At 48.4% G+C, this 21740-nt stretch overlaps 1 protein-coding gene across 4 annotated transcripts in view; it reads right to left on the reverse strand.

Annotated features, from left to right (window-relative positions):
* Window positions 1–21740, reverse strand: part of JAKMIP1 (janus kinase and microtubule interacting protein 1) — a gene marked incomplete at both ends in the record, with an annotated part of 72643 nt that overhangs the window by 41439 nt on the left and 9464 nt on the right. For 3 of the 4 annotated variants that reach the window (XM_081233708.1, XM_081233707.1, XM_081233710.1), the window contains 5 exons: window positions 6752–6811; window positions 8683–8823; window positions 9755–9901; window positions 12970–13089; window positions 13886–14095. In XM_081233708.1, the coding sequence (XP_081089834.1) occupies window positions 6752–6811; window positions 8683–8823; window positions 9755–9901; window positions 12970–13089; window positions 13886–14095 (678 nt within the window). The remainder of the gene's footprint in view (window positions 1–6751; window positions 6812–8682; window positions 8824–9754; window positions 9902–12969; window positions 13090–13885; window positions 14096–21740) is intronic. The other variant, XM_081233709.1, reaches the window with a different exon arrangement.

The raw sequence follows: 21740 nt of genomic DNA on the forward strand, positions 1-21740 counted from the left end.
TCTTCAGTTTCCCACCCATGTGGCACCTACGAGGGCCTTGTGTTTCTTGCAGAAGCTTCTCTAAGCATAAGATCAAAAGAAAAAAACCCCTCCTAATGGAGGGTTTAAAAAAGGGCATATTTTACCATTAAAAAGTAAAACTTCTGTAATTTGAAAGGTAGTAAAGCAACATTAAAAGGTAGTAAAGCAACATTAAGTCATAAAAGAAAAAATATACATAGCCAAGTTCATATATATTTTAACTTCAATAATGTTTGATACTCTGCTCTTTTCAAAGTAGCCATGATATGAGCTATGTAACCATGTCATACTATGCAACTTAGTGCTAAGTCTTTAAGTCATCTTTCCAAATGAGCTGCCACCCAGGCAGAGTTGGGACTGGTTCAGGCATGGGCCTGTGACCAGGCTGAGCTAAGGAGCACCAGCTCTGGGACTTTTGTTGGAACCACTAAGGAGAGACACCCTCTGACCACAAAGGTTGCTAGACAGGTATAATGCCAGCCTGAAGCTGCTAAAGCTGTTTAGGCCACCACATGGGAGAGCCTGCTTGAGAAAGAGGCCAGCCCAGAGGAAAGTACATTTGAAAGATGGAGATAGACAGGTACCTGGCAATATCGTGTGAGCATCTGGATCCAGCCGTGCCTGAAACCAGTCTAAACTTCTCAGTTATATAATTTTTTTTCTTTGTTTAAATGACTTTGAGTTTTTGACGCTAGCAACAGAAAAGATCTTGGCTAATGGGGAAGAGGGAGATAATCCTAGAAATCAAGTCATCTGCAAACTTGAGTTCTGCGATAAGCCTAAAGACTGATTTCTCTCTGAGCTGCTCTACACCTGAACCCTCAAGAAAAATGAAAAACAACCTTTGCCTTGCAAGCAGATTCCTGGCTCTGTGGACACCATGACACATGTCCAGTGGGGCTGCCTCCTGGACCTACTTAGACCCACCTTTGCTGGAAGCTCCTCAAGAGTGGAGGCACCCCTCTGCACCCATCACTTGACACTGTGCTGTGCCCAAGGCAGATGCTCCGCAGATGATGGAGCAATGGCGAGAGAGATGGGGGGATGGGAAGGGCTGAGAGCTGCACCACCTTGGCCTTCAACACCTAGCCCACTGAGGACACGAGCCACCACAGGCCTTGGGCAGGAGGCAAGCGGGACCAGGTCCCAGAAGAAATGGGGAACCAGTGGAGGGTTTCTAAGAAGAAGGTGGCAGGGTCAGACTTGTGCCGTAAAAAGATCGTTCTGAACAGCTCTCGGGGGAGGAAGATGCTGGAAGCAGGGGAGCAGCCAGGGAGCTGTGGCAATAGCCCCAGGACAGCTGATGAGGGCCCAAAGGAAGATGGTGGAGACAGATGAGGAAGCAGAGGCCTAGAAGGGGAGGGTCTGGAATCAGGGAGCTTTGCCTCAAGCCCCTCAGCACTGGGTCTGGGATCCCCTCCTAACACCAGGCAGGAGGCCAGGAGCTGCAGACCCGCCTTTCAGCTGGCTCCTCTCCGAAGACTGAGGCTCACCCCCATGCTCACTCCCAGTGTTGGGGTTCCCTGCCCTGCTAGAATACATTGCCTAGAACCACCATCACTTCCTGTCTGTTCCAAAGTCTTCGGGTATGGCCTGGATGTCCCCATGGGCGTTGCTATGTGGGATGAGGTGCCCTGGACAGTCTCTGCAGCCAGGTCAGGCCCCCAGCTCTGCTTTCTCTCCTCCTTCCATTGCCCAGCGACCTGCAATGCTGCCCCAGGTCGGGACGGTGCAGACTGCGTGTGCGGCTAGCTACTCAGCTGCCCTGCAACTTCAAAATCGTCCCCATGTTTTATCTCCAGGACCCAAATCTTTTCCCGAGTCCTTTACCAAATAGCCCCCAAAACCCAGCAGGCGGCACCTGGAGCAGCTCCTGGGGGCCTCATGTACTACTGATGTAGAGCTCAGCCACCTGCCTGACCAGGTTATGGAGGAGGGAACAAGCGACAGGGGTGCTGCCCAGCCTGGAAGGGACAAGCCTTTGTCCCGTCCAGGGAATGAAACACCCAGAGAAAGCCCTCGGCTGCACGTTGCCACGCGGGGAGCCTCACAGACCAGCAGGACTGAAAGGAAGAATAGCTCCCTTAGTCAATGTGATCAAGCCCCACTGTGTGGGCCGGGTGCTGTGCTGGGAGCTGCTTATAACTGGATGAATGAGGCAGGATCCAGCCCTCTCCACACTCAAAGGCTGATGACAGAGCCACGGGGAAGGGTTGTACAGGAACAAAGTCAAGTGGAAACAACCGGAAAGGGGAAAAAAGGTTCCTTTGGCTACTTAAAAATGGGAAATGTACTCCCATGATGGAAAGTGCCTGGCATCCAGCTAGGCTAAGGTATGGCACCCTGGCTTCTGTGCCAGAGCAGCTGCTGGCACCCTGTCCTTCCCTCCACAAGGCCGCAGGCTTGGCCTTGGAGGCACAAGGTCAAGTTTGCATAGGCCCTAGGTGTCCTATCAGAATGGATGCAGGAGCCACTGACCAGGAGTGACCTATCAGAAGCTCCCCAGGTGTGACCTGCGTCCTGGTGACAGCAGAACCCTGGTCCATTTGGGAGAGGGGACCACAGAACAGATGCTTGAACCCAAGGAAGGGCCTATTCTCCGGTGGTGCTTTGATGTTTCCCAACCTCCCCTCAAAGGATGGCTGCTGTCTACAGGGCATCGAGATGTCACCTCCCTGCTACCTGAGACTGTCTCTATCTAAAAGATGGTGACGTGAATTAGAGTGGGGGGAGGGGAGGGGCAGGGCCTGGGAACCTGAATCTAAAAGGCCCTCCAAAAGAAAACTACTGATTTAAGATGAAGGGAGAAAGAGAAATTATAATTTATTGATCCCTGACGACACAACAGGCATGGAGCCAGAAGCTTCATTTAATTTCATGGGTGTGATGTTCATTGTAAGAACCAGGAAACCGAGGTTCCCAGAGTTCAAGGCCACACAGCTAGGAGCCGGTGTGACCCCCACGCTGTTCCAGGCTACGGTTTCTGAGCCTCATCCAAGATCCCAGCCCCACTTTCAAGGTGCGTGAGCAAACTGTACTAATTTTAGCCATTCTTCACGCGCCCAGCTCTCTCCTAAGACACAGCTCTCCGCTGCCAGGCCGCACGGGCTGACCCCCTACCACCCGCCACTCCATGGCGGGGCTCTGATTCCAGTTATGCCCTGATCAGACCTTCCGCAGAGCAAGTCCCCCTCCCTGGTCAGGGCCCGAGGAACCGCTCAGGGTCCTTCACCTGCAACCTCCACCCGGGGCTGAACTAGCAGGGTCCCCGGGCAGGGACAGCCAACACCAGTCTTGTCCGCAGAAGCCCCATGAGACAGGTCAGCAGCCCTCGGGGACAGGATGGCCCCCTGGAAGATGAGGGCTGGCATCACTGCTCTGCCCTCAGTACTTCTGCAGCAACTGGGCTGTGGGTGTGGAATTAGAGGAGCCCCTTCAGGGGAACTGCAGAGTCCAGGGAGGCTTGCAACAGCCAGAGAGCAGGGATGGCTGTCAGACTTCCAGAAAATTCTGGAAACTTCAATGCATTCACCGTGACACTGTGTCATGCAAGGACCCGGACAAAGTGGTAAAGTGCGTGGATGCATAAGGGACGGAGTGCGATGGAGGCATTTAAGGGGAGAAAAGAAAGTACTGAATCCCTGCGGCCTGTGGAGAGGAGGAAGGGAAGTTGCCCAGCTTGAGAGGCAGCCCTGCGGAATTAAAAACCTAACCGGGTCCCCGATGGACCCAGATATACATCCCATCCAGCCCCGGACAAGCTGGAATTGAGTAGTAGCATAAGGGAAACAGCTGTACACTGAACCTTGAGAAAAAGAAAGATGCTGGTGGGTCATAGTAAGTGGGAAAGACCCTGAATCAGGTCAGGAAATTTCCCACAGAAGTTCCCAAACTCCGCCTTCCAGTGGCATAAAACTATCGCAATTACAGTGACCAAACATCCCCATCCTGAGAAGATCCAGTGTCAGACAAATGTATCATTCCAGTAAAAGCAATTTGTTTATTGAGTCAACAACTATTTAGGGTCACCCACTCTGTGCCAGGCAGCGACCAGGACATGGTGAGCAGGACACAGATGCTGCCCTCCTTGCCTGCTGTACATGCAAGCCTAGCAAAACCCAGGCCCATTCTAGGCCTTTGTAAAGTTCCTTCCCATAGACACATCCAGAAACAGGAAAAGGGGAAACGTAATCTCTTATTCCTGGCATTCTGATAAGGTTTGAAAAATATAGTTACAGCCCCAAAGTGGGTTTCCTGAAAACCTTTCTGGGGTATATGAGGCCACAGCACACCCAGTTCATGCAACAAACTGAACATCTTTAGATTGTTGCTTTTTAAACATATGTCCTGTGGTGAAAATGGCATTGGTGTACATCACTGGCAACTGTGCAAAATGATGCAACCCTTCTATAAAGCAGGGGTGGGGGGCTGGGGGCGAATGTTCTTGACTGAAGCCTTCACGCCCTCTGACCCACATTTCGACTTCTGGGAATCTACCCACGGGAACGATCCAGACTATGGACACAATTTTCTGGACAAAAAGAGTTCGCTGTGGCGACACTTACAGAAGCAGGAAGTCCAGGAAGACGGAAAGGGTGGTCACCCAATGAGATGTTCAACACTCAGGGAATCCAGCAGAACTGGCCCGTGAAGAGTGGTCTTCTAAGCATAGATACATTTATTGCAGCATTACTCACAACCGTGAGGGGCTGGAAGCAAACATGCCCGGCAGACACAGGCCAGTAAACAAATCTATAGCCCATCCACTCCATGGATTATGTAGCCATGAACATTCATATTTATGATGACAGCAACATAACATGGATAAATGCTTTATAGTATAGTAGTAAGTAAAAACCCAGGGTGCAAAAGTGTATTCTACAATTACAGTTACATTATTTAAAAAAATGGAAGCAGAATGAGGATGGGGGAGCGGAGATTGCGTTAAAATGCCAACATTGATTGCACTGGGGAGGTACTGCTGTGATGGACCACTTGTCTCCCAGATAGTCTACAATGTGGTTATACTACTTTCATAATAAAATATATATATTCAAAAATAACCAAGTTCAGCTGAACCACTTCCCTTTTCTGAGTTTCTAATGTCAGTGCATAGAGATTTGCACCTCGTTCAACTTCACTTGGTGGCATGAGCTTGGGCCTTGGAGCCCAAGACTTGAGTCTGAAGGTCAGCCTTGTCAATCCCTATACCTCTGACTCATTTCTAAATTTTATATCTATATACTTCCTGTAACTTTAAAATGAAAAAAAATAACACCAATCTCACAGGGTTGCTATGAAGATTAAATGAGATGGTATAAATAACCACTTACCCATGTGTCCAAATTTGGTCCACAGATATATTTTATTTGGCCCACAGAGTATACTATAAACAATTTGCACCAATATTTACAACCCTTAGATTTTACATAAAGGTGTTATGGGTTGAACTGAGTCCCCCCCAAAAAGATATGTTAAAGTCCTAACCCCCCAGTATTTCAGAATGTGACTTCACTTGGAAATAAGGTCATTGCAATAATATGAGGGCACACTGTAGTGGCGTGGACCCCTATGTGACTGGTGTCCTTATAAGAAGATAGCCACGTGATACAGAGACATACAGGGAAAATGGCACATGACAACAAAAGTAGAGATTGTGGTTATGCAGCTTTAAGACAAGGAAAGCCAAAGATTGCCAGTAAATCACCAGAAGCTAAGACAAGGCAAGGAAGGATTCCCCGACAGGTTTCAGAAGGAGCATGGCACTACTAACACCTTGATTTTAGACTTTTAGACTCCAAAACCTTGAGATAACACATTTATATTGTTCTAAGCTACCCAGTTTGTGGTACTTTGTTACAAAAGTCCTAGGAAACTAATGCATAAGAAGTCCCACTTCTCTTGAATGACTGGAATATCTGATACCACCTGGTTCACTTTCTTATAGCAGCTGATATTCTGGGCCCAGTTTTCCACAGTCCCCACCACTCCCTATTGTCACCCTGACACCAAAGCCATATGTCTGTGATCATTCAGTAAGACATCTGCACTGCTGTTTTCTTTATAGGAGAGAAATATTTCTCTACAACCATATCTCTACCAAAAGATAAACCATGAGGGGCATCTGGTTCAATAAAAAGGAGAACAGGCCCACATCTTCATGGAAGTGAAAAATGTTTACGGGTATTAATGCAAACTAAGTCCTTTTTAAATACCAATTTGCTCTTTTACTTTCCAGCTTGGTCCCTGTGGGCATCTGAGTTTTCCAAACCCAGCTCTGCTCTCCTCACTGGACATTTGGACACCATCTCTATAAAATGGGCAAAACCACATTCTCCAAAAAGAACACATTCTGTATCATTCCAAAAAAAGCCCAAAGCTCCTGATTTTTCAAAACAGGATATAGATGTTATAAACCAAGACTAAGTATCTTTTAAATCCTTCAAAAGGTCTAAGTATTTAAGTTTTTAATTTTGGGTGAGCATCCCCTGAGGCCTAAATACAGAATTCATCTGTAAATTTTCCATGAATAAATTACAGTAAGCAGCCCCACGTTGCTTTGAGAGGTAGTTATAACTGGTTTTTCACCATCGAATATGCAGAGATGTGAGTGTGTCTGCTTTTAGGGCTCCTCTATGGATTGCTCGTTTCTCCCCCTATGCCTGGACCATCCGCCCTGCAGACCCTGGCATGGAGCCAAAGCAGGGCAGCTGCGCCATCGCACGCTCACCTTGGGTGGCTTCAGGCCCTTCCCACGATGTCTTCTGGAGCGCAAGAGCCGTTCTCTCTCCTAGAAGGAAACACAACTGTTGGGATTTTCAGCCAGCCTCACATCACATCCACCAACCCAGCTGACTTCAGAGGGCATAACTTACAATGCTGCTGTACCTACCTGTCTGCACCAGGCCTGGGTCAGTCCAGGTTCTGAGCACCCAAGGCATGGCTGCTTCTCAGAACTGACAGCTATAGAGCCATGTCATTAACTGGACTTGGACCATCCCAGAAAAAATGCCAAGATTTGCCAGTCCTGTAAAACTCCAGCCTGTCTGTCTCTGGGCCTGTAAGCTATAAAACTTTAGGCAGTGTTGACTAGACATCAGCTGTCAGTGATCCCAGCAGAAAATAAAAAAAGCTTGCAGCTTTGATCTCAGAGCTGGGGCCAAATCCCCATGCGGCCTCCTCCTGGTCGGGTGACACACCTCATTTCTCTGTTTCTCAGGTTCTTCCTTTGCTATATGGGCTGGAACCTGCCCTTCAGAGACTGTGGGTACCTGTGGTTCTTGTCAGTAGAAATGGCACCCATCGAGTAGTAGCAGGAGTAGCAGATAAAACCAGTAAAAATTCTCTCCTTCCTAATCAAATGTTCCTATTCTCTTTGGCTGCCAGGAAACACAGAGACAAATCTGGTGCTTGACTACAGCCCATATGGTCCACCCATGTGTCCCTCCTGGTCTTAACTGATGCTGCTATCTTCATTTTCTCTAGTCTTATCTGTTAACCTTCCTCTTTCAACTCTATCATTGTTTTGTTGAGTGTGTTTTTTTCATCTTATGTGGCATAAAGACTTTCGTGTAATGAAGCAAAGGTGAATGGAAGGGTAAATGATTAGATGATGGTTGGAATGAAGGTGGGATGGAGGGAAGAAGGGGAGGATGGGAAGATGGATGGAGGGATGGGAGGGAGGATGGATGGGTGAGTGGAAGGAAAGAAGGAAGGAGTAGAGATAGAGAGATAGGAAAGCAAAATGAATTGGACAATTACAGTCAAAGCCTTTTCTAGAATTTTGATCGCTGGCTTTTCTACTTTTTGTTTGTTTGTTTTTTGCGGTACGCGGGCCTCTCACTGTTGTGGCCTCTCCCGTTGCAGAGCACAGGCTCCGGATGCGCAGGTTCAGCGGCCATGGCTCACAGGCCCAGCTGTTCCGTGGCCTGTGGGATCTTCCCAGACTGGGGCATGAACCCATGTCCCCTGCATCGGCAGGCGGACTCTCAACCACTGCGCCACCAGGGAAGCCCAGGCTTTTCTACTTTTTGAAGATCCACTAATGGAAGCATCACATACCCCCTTGGGCAAGCAGAACACACTTTGCTTCTAAGATGCAACTAAAGCTCACTATAGCTGCTTCCTTCCTGGTTCCTAAGCTCCTTCCACAAAGAGATGCAGAATTCTCTGGATGTAACACTCCACCTACTTAAGACATACAACCCCCTTAATGATCCCCCCCCCACAACACACACACAGTCTTAACAAGTCCTTCAAATTCTGCTCTGATCATAAGGTTCCAGTTTTTAAGTTCACAGTCTGCAACAACTAGGCTAAAAGAAAAGAGAATAGATTTCTTGGGGACAGATCATGCCCACTCTGTAAAGGCCAGAGGCTCGTTTTTAAAAACTGATGCTGCTTCTCAATGGCAGCAAACTAGGGATAAGATTTGAGAAAAAGAGTAGCCATGAAAACCGCTCCCAGATACCAGTGATGTCGTAAAAATGAAGTGGAGGCTGCTTTCTGGAAGAACAAAGCGGGAAGGTGCCCATCACCAGGAGGAGCTCTGTGAGATCCCACCCCGCCAGCAGCATCGCCCTGCAGCCCTGATGCCATTCCCGGGGCCTGGGTCTCATGGCGCCCCACGGAGGGCTGTCACTCATGCTCATGCAGACATACCAGCGAGAGATCGTCGATGACATGCTGCTGCTCCAGCACCTGCAGCCGCAGGAACTCGATTTCCTGCTCGTCCCTTGTCAAACTGAGGTCATTCAAGGATGTGTGCCTCTTCAGGGACGCCTGTGCGGACAGCTTCTCTTTCTGCAGCCAAGGGAAGAGAGGGCACTGCAGGGCCACTCATCCACAACACTTGATAGGAACCCACCATGCGCGTCAGGGCATGGAGCGTGGGCTTGGGGATATGGGATGGAAGAATGGAGGGAGGGATGAGAGCCCCCTGGTCGTCAAGCTGGAGGAGTGGACAGCTGCAGACCGGAGCCAGGCCCGAGGTGTGGCTGACCGTGCCCGATGCTGACAGGACGGGCTGGGTGGGCACTGGGCCGGGGAGAGGTGGATATCTGCACCAAGCCTGGAAAGCTTGGTCACTGGGGAAAGAGAGCACGGAACACATGGTAACGACACACACTCACACCTGGACCTGCCAGGGCGTGGGAGAAGGGTGTTCTGTCTCCCGGAGCCTCAGTCTTCTCAAGCTGTAAAATGGGCATGACTGACACTAGTTTAGACAATGAACTGCAGAGTATTCCTTAAACCATCAACTGCAAGACACCACACTGACCACAAAGACCAATCATTCTTGTTGGAGCAAATAAAAGGCCCAAATTCAAAGCACTTAGAGCAAAACTGTCATCATTCACATACTGAGCTTCCTCAGTGCACCAGGTTTTCTGTGAGAATGCTTTATGCCATCACTCCATCCTCTCCTTAAACCCACAGCACTGATATTTTCCTTCCCATTTCACAGATGAGGAAGCTGAGAGAATGAGGGCTGGGCCTAAGGACCCTGGGTGGAGACCCACTGTCTGACTGCCCCGGGCTCTCCGTCAGGCACAGACGCCCACGGTGCTGTGAACTGTGGAGAACAGAGGCAGGAGGGATGGGTGCAGACTGAGACTGCTTGGCAGGCTTCCTGGGGGAGGTGGGTAGGAGGTGGCCCCAGAGAATGTGTACGGTGAGGGCCAGGAGCTGGAGGAGCCCGGGCAGAGACGAGGACTCCGAGACGATCACTTACCATCTCCACATTTTCCCGCGTGAGATTCTTTATCTTCTCCTCCATCCTCTGGATGCTCTGCAGCAAGTCCTCATTCTTCTTGTTCATTCGCTTGTTCTTCTCCACCAAGGGCTTCAGCTGGACCTCCGTCTCACGGGAGCGTTTCAGCTGTGGTCAGACAGAGAGGGCAGCAGCCGTAAGACCCAACTTCAGAGGCCAGTGGAGATCCCCCCTGGCCTGGAGCTGCCACTGCTTGGGACCACATCTCCTGGGTGGTGCAAACACCACGAAGAGCCCACAGACACCTGGCTTCCAAATGCAGGCTCCCACCTGAGCCTCAGAGGGCCTCGGGCAGGGCAACAGGAGGGGGTGCAGCCCAACACGAGGCCCAGAGACCTCCCTCAGGTCGCCCCCTCCGGCAAGTGGCCTGAGCCTCTTCCACACTTCCTTTACCTCCGGGCATAACCCCCAGAGGTCATGGGTCACATGCATAAAGGTCATTCCAGCTACCTAGCTCCTCCTGGCCACCATTCCTCCCCAGGTAGAGACCTAGCCGAAAGCTCAACACTTTTCAGACAACAGACGATCCCTTGGCCTTGCTCCATGCCAGCCTCAATGCTCAGGGCTCCATCCAGCCCTGGAGCCATGCCCTGAGTCCTCTGAGCACAGTCCCTATGCCTGACGGGGTGTCCTTCCAGTCTCTCTCAGCCCATCAGCATCTGGGGAGCCCCTCTTGGGCCCAGGCCCTGTGCTGGGAGCTGGGTCAAAGGGATGACACGATGGGGTGACCGTCCAACAGACGGGAGAAGAGGACAAAGACGGTAACAGAGGTAAGAACACAGTGAGACAGGCGCCGGTGGACACGCCAGGCCGGGGAACCACGCATCCAGGGGTTCAGAACGGACAAGAAGACGGCGCGTCACTGAGTGCAGCGGGAGCACGGAGTCTGGGGGGATGGGCAGAGAAGGGGCGGGCATGGTGAGGTCTGATTTAGGGAGCTGAGAGCTCTGCCATTTGTTTCCACCTGCAGCCACACTCCTGCCGCACCCAGGGCTTTGAGGCAGGAGCACTCTGTGGTCAGGACTGCCTTCTAGAATGATCCATCACTCTGACTGCTGTGTGGAGGCCAGTCCAGCGAGACAGAGACATGAGAAATGACAGGGGAGGGGGAGGGGGAGCTGGGACTGGGAGGCTGCTCCAGTAGAGGCACCCACTCTTTTTCCTTCTGAGTACAGTGTCCTCCGTGACACACACACTAGCTGCATGACCATGGCCGAGTTTTCAGCCTCAGGTCCCTCTTCTATAAGATGGGAATAATGGTAGTATCTGCCTCAGAGACTTGTTATGAGAACTAAATGCATAGTGATAGTCTTCGCAGGGTTATTTTAATGGATGAAAATTATAAACAATTTAAAATATTTATCAATATCACGACAATCATAAGAACCACTGCATCTATCAAGTACTCGCCATGTGTCCAAAATGATGTTCGGCCCTTCCAGGCATCCCCTCTCATTTAGCCCTCACCCCCACCCTAGGAGGGGGCCCATCCCCAACCCTATTTCACAGACAAAGAACCTGGCTACAAAGAGGTGGGGTGATGTACCACACAGAAAGTGCCAGAACCAGGAACCAAACACAAGGGACTGACTGCAGACCCCTGCTTTTGGTTACCAGGCTGTGAAAGTTAAGATAAAACACTGATGGCAGCCATTAAAGTATAACATGTACCTTGTCTCATACATTGTACCTCTAGAAATCTATCCTTCAGAAATAAAGGTTCAAGTCGGTAAAGCAAGAAATGTATCTTCTGTGAGGCATTGTTTACAACAGCAAAGAAACGTGAAACAGCCTAAATCTTCCCCAGTAGAGGAATGGTTGAATAAACCATGGTTTGTCTACACAACAGAGTATGATGCAGCTGTTACAAAGACAAAGGTGGATCTTCACGCATTGCTGGGGAGCACTGTAATTGATACAGCAAGTGAAAAAAGCAAGTTGCAGAACAATATTACATAGGGAAAATATCCCATTTGTAACCACAAAACAATAAAAAAAAAAGGCTCTTCGTGGGTGTCAAAATATTTGCATAAGCATAAACATGTAAGAATCACCTCAAACTGTTAACAGAAGTTACCTCATGATTTTAAGATCCCAGTGCTGGCCAGCTTATTGATTCTTACTTTAAACACTTCAGAAGGTCTGAATTGTTTCAAGCAAGCTATTTTTTTTTTTCTAATCCACTTAGTAAACTACTTTGCCTCTCATGAGGGATTTTTTTTTAAGCTCATGAATATGTAAGTGAAAAGTGGAGACATAATATTAGATGTACAGTCTGATGAAAACTACATAAAAATATGCCTTTAAAAATAGTGGAAGGAAATGAATTTATTCTGATCCTGTTAAAATTATGAAGAGGTGACACTTATTAACACTTTTCATCTCCCATGTTTTTCAAATATATTGATACACTTACTTTCATAATAAAATTTAGAATAAAGAGAAATACTATGAGACATTTGTCAAGACATTTGTACGTGTTGACTACCACTACATAAAAATTAGGTTAATTGTTTATCCAGCAAATTTAAACATATTCAAGAAATTGCTATTTTTACTAGAGATTTATTTTTTTTAACCAGAAGTTCACGTTCACTACTTTAAAAATTAGAAATATGTGAACTTTTATGCAAAAGAAAGTAAATAGATAAGCAAAAGATAAAAATTATCCATAATCACACCACCTAAAACAACTTCCAATATCCAGGATGATGACAATGTATTTTTGTTCTGTAGACTGCTTTTATCATTTAATTCATTGTGAACAAATTTCTATGGCAAATAAATGTGACCTATAACATCATTCTTAATGACTGCACGCAATTCATTGCATAAATGTTCCATAATTATTTTGATCAATACTTAGGTGGGGCTTGGTTTTGTTTTGGTTCGGTTTTGGTTGCTACTATAAACAACACTGCAGTGAACACCCTCTCCATACCCTTCACTGAACTTCTTTGATTGTTAGCTCAGGATAAATTCCTACAGAATCAAGGGCACTAACAGGTTTCTTCAACAAGCGTGTGTTAGATTTTTAATCAGGAAGAAATTAGAAGGAAAGTAGAGAAAACCAGATGGCCCGTCGTGCATTAACTTCCTGTTTAGGGCGTGGTTTGTGGCCCCGGGGCTGCTTTCCTGCATCCCAAGGCACCATCTGCCTCTTGGGGGCTGATTACCAGTTCATTCCTCTCGTCTGCCAAGAGGGTATTTCTGTCTTCCAGCTTCCGTATCACCGAATTCAGTTCAGCAATTTTTAGCTGAAATCGCCGCACATCTCGCTCGTCCATATGCTGATCCTAAAAAGGAAGCAAGATACAAATATACTTTGAAAAAGCTTAACTGAGTCAAAGCGCTCTGTGGACCCTTTGTGGAAAACCCTGAGGGCAAAGGTGAGCTCCACACTAGGAGGACCATGCGCCATGCTGGGGCTCCCCCAAGTCAAGCAACATGTGGAAAGACTTCATCTCAAAGGCGACAAGACCTCAAACCCTCCAGAGGCTCCCTGACATCTGAACATGGTATCTGGGGACCTTCCCGTCCGAGCCCCTGCCCGCCAAGCATCTCGGACAAAGGCACAATCACAGAGTTCCAGGACGCTCCTCAAGGGCAGGCGCCGTGCCCACCTCACTCACCACTGCGACGCCAGCACCTCATGTGGTGTCCGCACACAGCACGCTCAACAGACACTTGAGTATTTATTGAATGAATGAATGAGTGAATGAATGAATGTAGCTTTGGCCTCCCCTGTGCCTGTTAAGTACCAAGCTGTGGCCCCAGGTGCCCTCTCTGCTGGCTGAGCTCTCCTCATGGGCAGAGCTCTGCCTTTAAGTCCTGTCCTGTCCTGACTGGGTCCCTTTCTGAGCTCTCACTGTATATATACTCGGCACTCATGTTTTCATTTCTTTTCAACTGAGCTCCACGTTTGGGGAGGAAGGGGTAAGGGAGGGAAGGAAGGATGCACAGATGGATGGGAGGGAAGGGGGAGGGGTGGGGGACAGGCAGGCAGGCAAGTTCGCCAGAAGAATGACCAGTAGGAGGAAGGACAGGTAGGTGGTCAGCTCTGAGGCCCCAGTGCTTGCATGAGTCCCTCACCTGGACACCCATGAGCTCGGCCATGTCCCCTATGCCAGGTGGGAGCTCTCTCTTTGGACTACCGTGGTACCGCTCAGCCTCTCTGACCTGAACCAACTGCTCATCCAAAGCCTCTTTCTGAAGAAGCAGCTTCTGGGTCTGCCCAGTCTGCACGCCGAGTTCCTTCTCCAAGGCCAGAATCACACGATCTTTTCCCTTGATCTCATCCATCTGGAAAGAGAAAGAATAAGCATTCAATTGCAGGGGCTCGTGACCAGGGAAAGCTCTCTCTTGCTGGCCTCAGGCCCAGGGAAAGTTTCAGCAGGTCCATGGACCTGGGGCAGCTGAACTCAGCAACACAGGACAGAGAGACACTGTAGTGCACAGCCCAGGCCCTGCTCCGCCGTCACCGTCCCCAGCACAGAGGAGCACAGAGCTGTGGGTTCGACGACCCTATATGGTCAACCAGACACTTGCCCTCGAAACGGATCAGTGCTCGTGTCTCTCTCACCTTAATGAAATAAAGTCAAGTCCTGACCCGCCAGGGCCCTCCAGCCATCACCCCCTTGCCCTCCAGCAGCTCAGCTTCTTCACAGAGTTGGTCATCCTCTCTCCCACTCCTGTCTGGCCACGTCCCCACCCCTCCAGTAAACGGCTCTTGCTAACGTCTCCAACGCTCTCCTGGCCCGCAAACTCGCTGAACAATTTTCCATCCTCTCTCTTTCTCACCCCGTCTGACACTGCCGCCCACTCCAGCTATGGGAACTGCTCCCACCCTCCCGCCCTCTGTGGGACTTCACTGTCTCCATCTTCTTCTCGCCCTGCCCTGGTCACCATCGAAATCTGTAGTTTCCAAGGCTTGGCTCTCTTCCCAGTCTGTATCCTCCCCTCGGCCAGCCGCATCCTCACCCAAGATGTTAACTCCCCGTGTGCAGCTGACACTCCAACCTCCTCCCTCTGCCCTGACGTCTCTCAGGATCCCACAGTCAGAGAGCCGACTGGATGCTTCTGGGGCCTCCAAAGCACCTCAGCCTCCCCACATTCGAGCCTCAGTGTGAGCCCCAGCTCCCCCAGCCCAGCCTCGTCCCACATTCCCTAGAGGAAACCAAGCAGAAAGAAGCTTACTGAGGAGGGAGCTTCTGCCACGGGCCATACACATCGATTGTTTCTGGACACAAAGCCAACAGCTGGGAAACTGCCCCAGTAAGAGTGCTATACTGGGGTGCCCCTCCCCTAAATCCATGTCCTTCCTACAACCTGAGAATGTGACCTCATGTAGAAATAGGGTCTTTGCGGATATAATTAGTTAAGATGAGGTCACAGTGGAGTTGGGTGGGCCCTAACGACTGGTGTCCTCATAAGAGGAGAGACACACAGACACACAGGGAGAAGATGGAGGCAGAGACTGGAGTGATGCGGTCACAAGCCAAGGAACGCCTGGAGCCTCCAGAAGCTGGAAGAAGCAGGGAGGATCCTCCCCTATAGCCTTCAGAAAACGTGGTCCTCCGACACCTTGATTTCAGACCTCTAGCTTCCAAAACTGTGAGTGAATAAATTTCTGTTGTTTAAGCCACCCAGTTCATGGTACTTTGTAACAGCAGCCCTAGGAAACTAATACAGGTGTTAAAAGAGAAAATTTCCCAAGTACTAGTGTTTCATTAATTGACAAAAATCATAAGAGTTTCAGCTACAGGGATTACTATCATCATGGGATTTAGGAATAAATTCTATTTGAGATACGGTACAATTAAAAAGTTCTGAAAAGAATACTAATGCTTTAGTAAGGATGGTTTCAACGAAATCTGGATGAAGTCTATACGATGTGGCTTTATTTAACACATACCTGTGAGTGCCCGCCACGAGCGGGCCTGTATGTAAGGCAATGTAACGTGGATACTACCTTGATTACCCAACGTAAAGGTTAAAGCCAACTGATATAAAACAACTTGGCACAGAGGAGAAAGCACTGTGTGTGCATGGAGTACAAAAGTATGGACTGGAGACTAATCCCCCACTGGCAAGCTGTGTGACCTCTGGCAAGTCACTCAACCTCTCTAAGCTTCAGGCTCCTCACCTGTAAAATGGGGATGTAGGAACATCCACCTGGAAGGGGAGCTGTGAGGGCTGCAGGGGACAGCAGAGACAGGCAGGCTGCTTAGGAGCAAGGCCACTGGGCCCAGACTGCCTGGTTCTAGCCCTGATGCCACCACTTATTGGCCCTGTACCTTGGTTTAGTTACTTGATTTCTTCCTAAGCCTCAGTTTTCCATCTGTGAAATGGGGATAATAATAGGGATGTTTTGGGGATGAAATACATTAACACATAAAAACTGCCTGGCACGCAGTAGGCATAAAATAAACATTAGCTCTAATTATAATTGTTGCATGCACACAGTAGGTCTCAATAAATAGTAGTTCCTGTCTTTCCTAGACTTTTGTTTCCATTAGGTGTGCAAATATTGAGGAAATGAATGAATGAATACTGCAGTGGTTTGAATTGTGGTTCCTAAAAAGACATGTCCACATCCTAACTTCAGATACCTGTGAATGGGACCTTGTTTGGGAAAACAGTCTTTGCAGGTGTAATTAAGGATCTTAAGATGAGGAAAGCGTCCTGGATTAACTGGGTGGGTCCTAAATCCAATGACAAGTGTCTTCATAGGACAAAGAGAAGACGCAGACCGAAGAAGAAAAACATAGAGGGGAGGCCATTGCTGACTTAAAAAAAAAAAAAAAGCACAGTGTGAGAATTGCGAGTTAAGTTTTATTGGGGGCAAAATGAGGACCACAGCCCAGGAGATAGCACTTCAGGTAACTCTGAGAAACTGCTCGGAGGAGGCGAGGGGAGGAGCCAGGATATAGAGGAGTTTTTGCGACAAAGTCAAAGTAGTAGGGAACGTCAAAAGATGATTGTTAATTAAAGAAAACGAGATATCTCAAGTTAAGGAATATAGTGCTTTCCTATATATGGGCAGATGCAAGAGTCTGGGCTCACTGTAATCATTCCTTTGATATGCACCTCAGCTATCTGGGGCCAGTATCCTGTATTTTCACACCCTGAGTTTCCTAAGGGCTCACGGCTGCAGGGAGTGGCTGCAGTCTGAGGGCTGCTAGATGGCAGGTATTCTTTTCAGCCCTGAGTTTCCTCAGGGCTCACTGGCTCACGTTGAAGGGCTGCAGTCTTTGATGACTGTGACATCCTTTGTTTATTGGTATGGCAGGAGATATTCCATTTATAAATATTCCACTTATCACCATGTAAGAGGGAGGCAGAGATTGGAGTGGTGCAGCCACAAGCCCAGGAACTGTTGGAGCCATCAGAAGCTGGAAGAGCAAGGAAGGGCCTTCCCTGAGAGCCTTCAGTGGGGCATGGCCCTGCTGACACCTTGATTTTGGACTTCTGGAGTCCATAGCAGTGAGAGAGTAAACTTCCGTTGTTTTAAGCCACTGAGTTTGTGGCCATTTGTTAAGGCAGCACCAGGAAACGAATACAAATGCCCTTCTCACTCATCACACTCTCAGAGGGTAACAAACTAAAGCTGATTGTAACCTGAAACTCTTATTTCTGAATCGTACACCTCGTATTCAGACACAGATCGCTACAGCAGAGAATGCTAGTTAGGAGCGCTGCCCTGAGGGCGGACAGAAGCTAGCTCAAATCCCCGCCCCTACCTGCTGTGTGACTCTGGGCAGACTGAGCCACCCCTCTTAGCCTCAGCCTCGGTAATGTGGGGAGACTGAGAACACCCCGTCCAACTGGGGGGAGACTTCAACCACGGGAAGAATTTAGCACAGAGCCTGGCATCTTACAAGCACACAATCAGTGTTAGCGGCCACCATTAATCTACTTTAGCTCCTGCGTAACAGAAGGCTATCTGATTTAAACAGCAGACCATGAAAAACTTATAAAATACAGTTTACAGAAGGCAGCAAATGGTACCCCCAACCTCCAGACTGAGGTTTTCAAGCAAAGTTCCAGAGCTCTGGCAAGCTCTTTGAGTGGCCTTTCTTTAGAAGAAAAAAAGGATACTCCCCTTCCTTCTGTATCCCCAGCCACCTCCCCATGACAGTTTCCTGGAACTCCAGACAAGGGTGTGCCCGGTGCAGCTTCTCCTGCAGCAGCTGCAGAACGTGCCTGCTGCTCCCCCTGGTGGCGGTCACCTGCAGCTCCCTGCTCTTCAGAGCCAGAGGTGGGAGCACCTCCCCGCTGTAGGGAAGAACACTTGATGCAGAAAACACTGTTGCCACTGCAGAGTTCAATCCAGAAGCAACGTGAAGCAACGTGAACCACGTGAAAGTTCATTAATTGAAACCACTTAAACATGCTTTCATTAATTCAACAAATACTGAATTGAGTGCCATCAGCAGGTGCTGGGAAACACTGATGAGCAAAACAGATCAGAGTCCCCGCCCTCAGAGCTTCCATTTCAGAGGGGAGGGTAGCTGAAAACAGAATAAAAAAGTCAACATGGAGTAGATCAGAGCATGATTAATGCTAGGAGAGAAAGATAAATCGAGGGGAATCAGTGGTGCCAGTTGGGGAGGTGTTACAAGTTAACAGGTAGGGCTCCAGTCCATCCCCCTCAGCATCCCAGCTGCACACTCCTGACTTTGCACTGGAGCCCAGAAGCGCTGCCTCCACCACCGCATTACACTAGTTCCTCCCACAAGAAAGAACAGCATCTTAAGCAAGACATCTCTGGAAATCCAAATTCTCAGCCTGGAACAGCATCGATTCCCAATTTATCCTAGAAAATGAGCAGAGGGCTTACACCCCATCATGTGGGAAAGGTTCCCAGGAAACAGTCTCCACTAGTGGAGATGGCATCCAGGAATGGATGGACAATATGGAATAGATTCTGGAGCCAACATTTTCTAGGTTGTCACATTTCCCCAGCCAGAGTCCTGAGGCTCCAGAGGTCAGGAGACCTGCCAGCTCACACAGCTACACAGGCACTCTCACTATTTGTCGACTCTGGTCTGGCCCCCAGGCTGGGCCCTTAGTGATCTTGCCCCCTGCCCTGAGGACCTGAGGAAGTGTAAACCTCTGACAGTGAGCTTCTCAGGCTTCCCCAAACCCCAACATCTGAGTGTGCTGGACATTCCTGGGTTGCCTCCTGTCATCTGTTTCCCCTTCTCCCACACTCCCACTCTCACCATGTGGTTCAGGAGAGGGGTGGGGCTGAAATCACTCCAAGTTCCTAGGGCAGGCCCTGATTGGCTCACATCACGTGCATGGCTCTGCCGCCTAACAGTAGCTGGTTCAGGGATGGATACATGACCCAATCAGAGCCAACAGCCCCAAAGAGGGTGTTGCTAGGACCCTCCTGTTTCTCCTTAGGAGCTAAGAAAGAGCTTCTCTCACACCCCAGTGTTCATTGCAGCACTATTTACAATACCTAGGACATGCAAGCAACCTAAATGTCCTTTGACAGAGGTATGGATAAAGAAGATGTGGTACATATATACAATGGAATATTACTCAGCCATTAAAAGGAATGAAGTAATGCCATTTGCAGTGACAGGGATGGATCTACAGATTGTCATACTGAGTGAAGTAAGTCAGACAGAGAAAGACAAATATATGATATCACTTATATGTGGAATCTAAAAAAAATGGTACAAATGATCTTATTTACAAAACAGAAATAGAGTCACAGATGTAGAAAACAAACATGGTTACCAAGGGGGAAAGGGGGGGAGGGATAAACTGGGAGATTGGGATTGACATATACACACTAATATATATAAAATAGATAACTAATAACAACCTACTGTATAGCACAGAGAACTCTACTCAATACTCTGTAATGACCTATATAGGAAAAGAATTTTAAAAAGAGTGGATATATGTATATGTATAACAGCTTCACTTTGCTGTAGACCAGAAACTAATACAACATTGTAAATCAACTGGGCTGTTTCCTGTGAGGATGTGGGATCTGGCACAGTGGTGGCATCTCACCAGCACATTGAGAGCTCAGAGCCTGAGAATGATGCATCAGGGGACACAGCAGAGCCTGAGAAACCTGGGTCTGGGGTAACATCATTAGTGCCACTGGAGCTATGCCTGAGTCTAGTCCTGCTACTTCAGTCATGAGAGCCGACAGACTCATGGTTTAAGCTAGTCTGAGGTGGAATTTCTGTCACTTGCAACCATAAGATTCTAGTTGACATACAGTTAGGGAAAGAGCAACAGTCTGGATGATGGCTCTCACTTTTTACTTACATGCTAGTGTGAGCTCGGGACTACATTTGTACTTAAGAGACACTCTCTCTCTCAGTCTTCAAAAGACCCTCAAAGTAGACATTATTTACTCCATCTTACAGATAAGCTTGAGGCCCTGAGAGGTGAATGTGCCCACACACTAGTCAGAAGCAGATCCATGATTCAGACTCAGGTCAGCCCCTGCAAAGCCCTCACTATGTCCTCTCTCAGCCCCAGAGGCACAGAATCTAATCATTTCTCAGCAGTCACATCCATCAGGACACTCGTCTCAGTGAAAACCTCAGTTTAGCCAGCTCCCAACAAACCCACCAATTTGTGAATAATTCTGTTAGTTCCACTTCATTTGCAAAGTTTGGAGCATCAAAGAATGAAAAAGAAGCTGCTACCCCAAGATCCATTCTCGTCTCCTCCTTGGTACCTGTAGTTGGGTGAATGGTGTCCCCCTCAAATTTCATGTCTATTAGGAAAATCAGAATGTGATCCTATTAGAAATAGGGTCTTTACAGATCTAACTAAGATGAAATCATAACAGATTGGGGTGGGCCCGAGATCCAGTAACTGGTGTCCTTATAAGAAGATGACAAGACACAGTCACGTGGGGAAGAGAAGGCCATGTGGAGGCAGAGGCTGGAGTAATGCAGCTGCAAGCCGAGGAATACCAAGGATTCCCGGCAACCCCCCAAGCCTGGAAGAGGCAAACAAAAGATTCTTCCCTGGAGCCTTCAGAGGGGCACAGCCCTGCTGACACCTTGTTTTCAGACTTCTAGACTCCAGAACTGTGAGAGAAAAAATTCCTGTTGTTTTAAGCCATGGAGTTTGTTATAGCAGCCCTAGGAAATGAACAGAGTGCCATACCAGGATTTATTAGGAGCTGCCATGCATTTCCCAGCTCCCCTTGCAGCTGGGTGAGGCTGAGCAAGTAACTTCCAGCCAAAGAGATGGAAGTGGAGGTAATAGAACCTCCAGAAAGAAAAGTGCTTTTAAATGAAGACCATACCCTCCTTCATCTGCCCTCCTATTGCCAACCTGGGATGCAGATGTGATGGCTGGCACTCCATAGCATGAGGGGCCATGAGGACCATGGCCACATCCCGGAGCCCCATCTGAGGGGAGAGGTAAGAGGCCCTGTGGCCTACACTACTCTGTGGAGCACTTTACAGACTTTGTGTGTGAAAGAGAAATAACTCCAGATTTTAAGCCCCTGTGTACTGGGGGGAGTCTTCTCAGACCTAATCCTAACTGGTCTAAAGAATGTGTCCAATAGCCCCACATTGACCATAATTGCCTTTTCTTCTTGACTGTTTCTTAAGAGGCATGTTAAATGTGTAAGTGGAAGCCTGGAAGCCTTCCTACATTTCTAATCCAATCCAACTAACAAAGAAACAAAACGCAGGCCACTTTCTGAACACGTTGCCAAGAGGCCTGTCTGGCGAGGGACATTTATCAAATGCGTGGAGAACTGGACATTTATTCTTTTCACTCTGTTCTCCTAAGTGGCCCTCACACACTGAGACTACCTGAGCTGGGGATATTTCTGTTTGGCACTGAAATGGAAACAGACACCAAGTCCTTGGTTCGTTTTAAATTAAGCTCAGTCTGTCTCTTGTGCAAATACTTGTTTTTTCCTGATTTTATTTACCTTAAATAT

This window comes from Mesoplodon bidens (assembly GCF_964165515.1).
Source record: "Mesoplodon bidens genome assembly, chromosome: 1".
In the NCBI taxonomy this organism is placed as follows: domain Eukaryota; kingdom Metazoa; phylum Chordata; class Mammalia; order Artiodactyla; family Ziphiidae; genus Mesoplodon; species Mesoplodon bidens.